The following is a 6,493-nucleotide window of genomic DNA, read 5'->3' as shown; positions in this document are numbered from 1 at the left end:
AGGGGTAGCCTCAGATCCGAGATGCAGGAAAAGCCAGAGTGCTGCTCCTCAGTGCAACCCTCCAAATCTTTAGGATATCTCAAGGTCACCAGCTAAATATATTCCACCACCACCCCCACCCAGCTGGGTTGGAGTGGGGTGGGCTTCTTTGGGGTCAGCCTTCTAGGTAGAGAGCCACTAACAGGCAGCCACACAAGGACTAGGTACTAAGGGGAACCTGGGCAGGGCTTCCTATGCCATGTGGCGCCTGGGAGGTGGGGCCAGGAAATGGGAGAGCCTGCCCTGCTGCTAGGACCCTGCCCTGGGCACAGATTCACTCTGATCTGTGATTCCCAGTTCCTCTTGAAAAATTCTTGAAATTCCATCCACTTTCCACTCAAGATACCAAGATCCTTTCTAGTTAGGGCTTTCACGCCACCCATCCCAACGTTTGTACTACAGAATTGGGCTGTGCATGAGAGATGGGCACTGGAGTCAGAGTTCGGTTCGGGTTTTTGGTTCTTGGTAGAGTTACCTCACTTCATTGAAGTTCAATTTCCTCATTGGTAATTGAGCATGATAATGGCTATCTCATAGGATTGCTATGAGGACTAAATGAGGTAGTGTAGGTAAATTTAGCATTTCATGGCAGCCCTGAGGCCCACGGTGAGTAACTATGACTATTAAAGCTTTCTTGACACCAGGTACACATGTATACAGACACTTGCTTGTTCACGCACATATTCTCCCATGGATTCCCATATACATGCCTTCATGTATTCACAGATTCACACTTCTTTCTCTCACACACACTCCCTCCCCATGAGTTTTCTATAGCTCATGTGGTCACAAACCCCTTTGACATGTGGCCATAGCATCAGCCCATTCTGAGAAAGGGGCAGTGAAACTCTCCTGAGAAAAGAAGGAAGAAGAAGTCAAAAAGGGGAAGGAATAAGGGAATAAGACCTTTCCCAAAGACATCCCTTCCTAAACCTTTGATGTATTCCCCTCCATTCTAGATCCCTGAACTCTCTTGGCTATGGGAGGGTAGTACCTGCATAGAATGGGTCCTGGAGCCCAGAAGCTGGATCTGGGGCTTTGTTGCAGCTGGCTTGGCTGAAGGGCTCTTGGCTGATGGGCTCAAAGGTTTCCATGCTGAGAAATGCAGTGTTGGCTGGAGCAGAACCAGCTTGAGCCACCCCCCACGCCTTTTAAAGCCCCTTTGTCTTGTCCCCAGAGCTGGCAGCTGAATGAGCTCAGTGTGCTATTTTTGGAACCTAGCCCCCTCCCTTCTCTCTGCTGCCCCACAAGCCCCAGTGTGATGGACGTGGACACCTGCCTACCCTTCCTCCCACCCCCACCCCACTGGACAATGAGGTCTGCTTGGCTAAAAATATCCCTGAGCAACTAACTGCAGTCTTACCCAGCACCATAGGAAGGGAGGGGTGCTAAAATGAGAATTGGGGATAAGCATGGGATCCTGGGCATGCATCTGGAATTTCTTTGTGGGATATTGGACATTCTCAGGGATGTCAGACTCTAAATCAATGTCCTTAGCCCCGTTCCAGACTTAGACACACAAAACTCTATGGATCAGAAATCAGAAGGGTAGAAGGGAGGAATGAGAGATGAGAACTAGAGGGGGTAATCCTAGATTTTCAACATGACAAGAAAAAGTCTCTGGAGTAGAGGCATGGGACAGGGAGAAAGTTCACCATTAGACCTTGTTCTGTAGCTCACATCAAAAATAGCAAAGAGCTTGAGATAAGTGGTACTGGCTTTTTCTGCCCAGGCTTACATTCTTGCATGAGATAAGGAGTCTAAGATCCCTCCCTCTACCACTTCCTAGGGATCTCATGACTATCCCATACGCTCCCAGTCCCCAGGAACGCAGATGAACTTAGAAAGGTCAAAGGTAGCTCTGATGCTATGCCTGAAATTAACACTGAAAAGCCCCTGCCCTGCTTCCAAATACTCCCCTGCATCATGTCTGAACTCTGCCCTCACCCTGTCCTACACTTAGCAAAATCAGAGCAACAACAAAAAGCAAAACCTTTGTTGATTTCATGTCCCTTTCCAACTTCCCTACTCACTCTGTTCCTGGGTTCGGTCGAACCACCTACACCTTTTGCCAAACTGGTTCAAACAGTAAAAATAATGGGGACTGTGAGAATAATTATTTTCCTCTTCTACTCATCTCTCTTCTCCACTTGTCCCCAGGGCTATATCCAAAGAAAGCACAAAGTATGGTTATGGAGAGGTAGATTTAGGATTCAGACTGAAAGATCCTGGCTAGGGAAAAAAGGGTTTGGGCACTTACTGGCTTGCTTGGCCTTCTGGGTGTAGGTAGTAGTGAGGTCTTCTGCCACCGGGTGGGGAACAGGCCCCACCATAGGGATGAGATGAGGGCCAGGCCGGAGGGGGCCGTGGGGCAACAGCAGGGCCTCAGCTGGGGGTAGCTGAAGGGCTGTCCCACCCTCCCAAGATGGGGAGCTCACACGGCTGTCACCCTGACTGGGAGGACTAGCGGCAGCAGGTGCTGGCTCTGCAGGGCTGTCGGATAGGTAGACCTCATCAGGTAGGGCTCCCGGAGGGGAGGGCCTCGTGGGGCCTCTGCGGCGGGGTCGGCGGGGCTTCTCCTGGGCGGCAGGGCCATCAGCATCACTGTCTGTCTCTCCGTAGTAAGCTTCACTGTCAGGGGGCGAGAGGAGACTCCCAGGCTGAAGAGGCTGGGGGACTGGAGCGCCAGGGGGCTCAGGACTCAGTGGAGATAAGGGTGACAACACCTGAAGCTCACCAGGGGATGGAGACCGCACAGGCCCCTCATCCTCTACCCTGGATGGGAAAGAGGACAGGACTTGAGAAATGGGCTGGGTGACTGACAGCTAGTGAGATCTAGAGGGATGGGAGAAGGAAGGGAGGGAGAGAGGGGACTGAATGAATGGCAGGGAAGAGTGGGGATCTGCAGACAAACTGGGAGGCAAATGTGCTGGAAGGGCTGTGAGTGGACGTGGGCTTAGAGGGAGATGTGATGGTAAGGAGACAGACAAGGGCTCGAAGTGGGCTCAAAGTAAGCGTGCACACTCAAATACCCACTTGACACCCCCAGCCCTTAATTGCAGATACACTGGAGCCCCCTGGGAGGCACTGATAAACATCTATACTCCAGCACAAACTTACAAGCAGAAGTGGGCACTTAGTAGTAGCTGAAGCCAGGCCAGTAAGACATAGAGCTGAGACAGGGATTGGGAGCCCTGGGCTAGGGGGGTGAGCTGGGCTGGGGTGGGAGGGGTCCATACCTCTGCACCGTGAGGACCAGTTGACTCCCTGAGGCATCAATGAGGCTCATGGCACTGGCATGAGAGAGGCTGGTGCAGGAGACCCCATTGATGGCCAAAAGCTGGTCCCTCTCTCGGAGTCCTGCTCTGCCAGCCTGGCTCCGTCTTCGGATCTGAGGTTGGGAGGAGAGATTGTAGGTGAGGGAGGGCTCTAAGTGGGAATAGAATGAAAGGAGTCAGGACAGGAAGGACCTATGCATGGAGGGGATATACTTTGCAGGATTAGAAAGGATGGGGAGGAACATGGAGGTACAGTTGAGGGGGCCTATCTAGAGGGAAGAAGGCACAGATTAGAGGGAGTAATATATATCATACATCATATGAGGGGAGGCAGGGTAATCACCAGATCAAAGAGGCTTGGGGAAAACTGCAGAGCGGAGGTACTAGAAATGGCAGTTGGATCCCCTAAAGATTTCCCTTCAAGGGCAGTATCTTTACTAGCCAATGGTTCTCTTCTAGGCCATTACCTACACAGTCAAGATTTTAGAACGTTATTCCAGACTGGAGGGAGTCTAGCAGATTCTGGGAGACTGTAGCTGTGTATGTATATGTGTGCCGTGCGTGCACACGGATGTACATATGGGAAAGTAATAATAATAGTAGTAATGGCTATCATTTATTGAATGGTTGCTAAATGTTAGGTATGGTGCCAAGCATTCTACATGTATTATTGCATTTAATCCTGAGAATGGTTCTATGAAGTAGGTACTGTTATTACCCACATGTTATAGTTGAGAAAACTAAGCCTGTATGGTGAAACCACATAACAGCTTCATCTACAGGCCAGACCTTGCCATAACCCTCCTAGCACCTAAAAAGTCTTGCCTCGTGAGAGAAAGGGTCTGGTGATGGGAAAGACGAGCCCTGAAGGCCTGGACAGGGTAGGGCAGGGTAGGGCAGGGTAGGGCAGGGCAGGGCCGGACTGGGTAAGACAGCCTCAGCTCATCACATACCAATATAGTTAAAGAAAAATTAGAACCTTCCCTATATTCCTGGAATTTGGAGTAGAGGCATAGAGTCAGGAATGCAAAGACTGGACGGCCAGAACTGGGCCCCTGCTTCTACGGTGCCACAGAGAACCGAGGCAGTCTTTCTTTTTTTCTGCTCCCAGAAACCAGGAATTCTTCTCTAAGAGCCCTCCAACCCCCCGCAAGAAGCTTGTGCTTAGAAACTACTCCTCCCACCAGACCAGCATGCTTCCCTGCCCACCTGCCCACCCCCACTCCTCTTTTCCACAGCCTCCCACCCCTCCCCCAAAGGCCACCACATGACTCTTTCCAGATTCCCCTGGGTTCCCCTTTCCCTGAAACCTCAATAATAGGGGCTCTCCCTTACCTTGGACACCTGTAAAGGTTTCCTCTGCTCGGCCCCCCCCTGAAGTCGGAAACCCCAGGGGGCTCCCCCTGACAATGTGACCAGCACCTTCTCCTCAGCACCCATCGCTCAGCTTGGCCTATGGCCCTCGGAGTTTGGATAGTGTCCCAGGGAGAGAAGTCGAGGCGCTGGTACCCCGTCCGGCCTGTCTGTATGGCTGTCCTACTCCTGTTGCCCCAGGCCTTCCCCCCCACACCACACACCACAGGCAGGCAACTTGGCCCTGGGATCAGTACAGTCCAGCACACATGTCCTGTCAATCTGAGCCCTGCTCAAAATAGTTCCCGGCTCTACTCCCTTCCCTCCCCCAGCTGTATTACATCCAAAGCTAATTATAGTAAAAATTTCTGCCCTCCCCTTTCCCGCATTCTCCTACATGGGTCTTTCACTCAGGACTCAGAGTACTAGCTCCAACTAATATACATACTTTCAGGGACTGGGCCTTCCCTCAGAGACAAATCCCAACTGCTTTCCTCCAAAGCTCATTTCAAAGTGGCAGCAGTAGGGGCTTCAGTTCCATGGCAGAGTGGCTGGACTTGTCCCTTAAGTTCACAAGCTCCCCAGAAGTGTGTCCCCTTGCTGGATCCCAAAATGGAGATCCATACCTCACTGCAGTGCTGAGTGCAGTATAGCTTTTAAAAGCTCCTGGCTTCCAAATATAAGACAGCATATAGGATTATATAATGAAATAATCTATTAATGTGTATATATAATGATTCCCAGGTCTCAGCTCTAGGAATTCAGAATTTATTGGCCTGGTACCCAGTATTGCTGTTTTATTTCATTTTATTTTATTTAGTTTTTTTTTTTTAAGATTTTATTTATTTATTTGACAGAGAGAGAGATCACAAGTAGGCAGAGAGGCAGGCAGAGAGAGGGGGAAGCAGGCTCCCTGCTGAGCAGAGAGCCTGATGCGGGGCTTGATCCCAGGCAATATAACTAATCACATATAGTAATATATGTACATGTAATATATGTATTAATTATAATAGTAATACAATTACATGTAGTAATATGTAATTACATGTAGTAATATGTAGTATAATTAATTACATATAGTAATGTGTATAGGATTAGATGATTGTGTAATGAAATAATCTACTAATATATTCTTATAATATACATATAATATATACATGTATATTTATAAATACAATAAATATTTTTCCTATGCTGATATGAGAATTAAATGGGATAAATTATGTGAAAATGCTTAGCAGAGGGCATAGCCTAAGACAGGTGCTCAACAAATGTTAATTGAATTTGGCAAATTCCTAATCTAGACTGGTAGGTCTCAGTCTTCAGTATGCTATTGAATTGTCTGGGATGGCTTACAACCTTGTCTTGCTGGATTTCACCTCCCAAATTTCTGATTCAATATGTCTACAGTGGGTCTGATATTTGTGTTTCTAACAGGTTCCCAGGTGATATTGATACTGTTGATCCTAGGATCACACTTGGAGAACCACTGAGCTCAACTATAAACTCTTGAGGACAGGGATAATTGACCTGCTTACTAAAGCATGCTCAGTACCTAATATAGCTTCCAGCACAGACTAGAAGTGCAATTTTTTTTTTCAATGAATGAACCACTTCATGACTCAGAATAACTGTTACTTACTGTCAATCACAGGAGAGCAAGAACTTTTGTTCACTACTGTATTTCCAGAACCAAGAACATGGCTTGGCACACAGCAGTGCTAATAAAATAAAATAAAATGAAAATTGTTAAATGAGTGTTATACAAAGGATTAAATGAAGTCATGTGTATTTTTAAAAATCCTACAACTATTAGCTACAAT

General features: G+C 48.1%; 1 protein-coding gene across 1 annotated transcript in view; it reads right to left on the bottom strand.

Moving 5' to 3' along the window:
- The window catches only part of SYNPO2L (synaptopodin 2 like), a 10,963-nt gene extending 6,102 nt beyond the window's left edge, over positions 1 to 4,861 (bottom strand). The window contains exons 1-3 of the mRNA XM_080822523.1: positions 4,653 to 4,861; positions 3,279 to 3,430; positions 2,300 to 2,814 (exon numbers count right to left, since the gene is read on the bottom strand). Of these exons, the coding sequence (XP_080678649.1) occupies positions 2,300 to 2,814; positions 3,279 to 3,430; positions 4,653 to 4,757 (772 nt within the window). The 5' untranslated portion in view covers positions 4,758 to 4,861. The remainder of the gene's footprint in view (positions 1 to 2,299; positions 2,815 to 3,278; positions 3,431 to 4,652) is intronic.
- Positions 4,862 to 6,493: the final 1,632 nt, after the last annotated feature.

The sequence above is a fragment of the Martes martes genome, assembly GCF_963455335.1.
Source record: "Martes martes genome assembly, chromosome: 14".
NCBI lineage: Eukaryota > Metazoa > Chordata > Mammalia > Carnivora > Mustelidae > Martes > Martes martes.
This window is presented reverse-complemented; position numbering and strand designations above follow the sequence as displayed.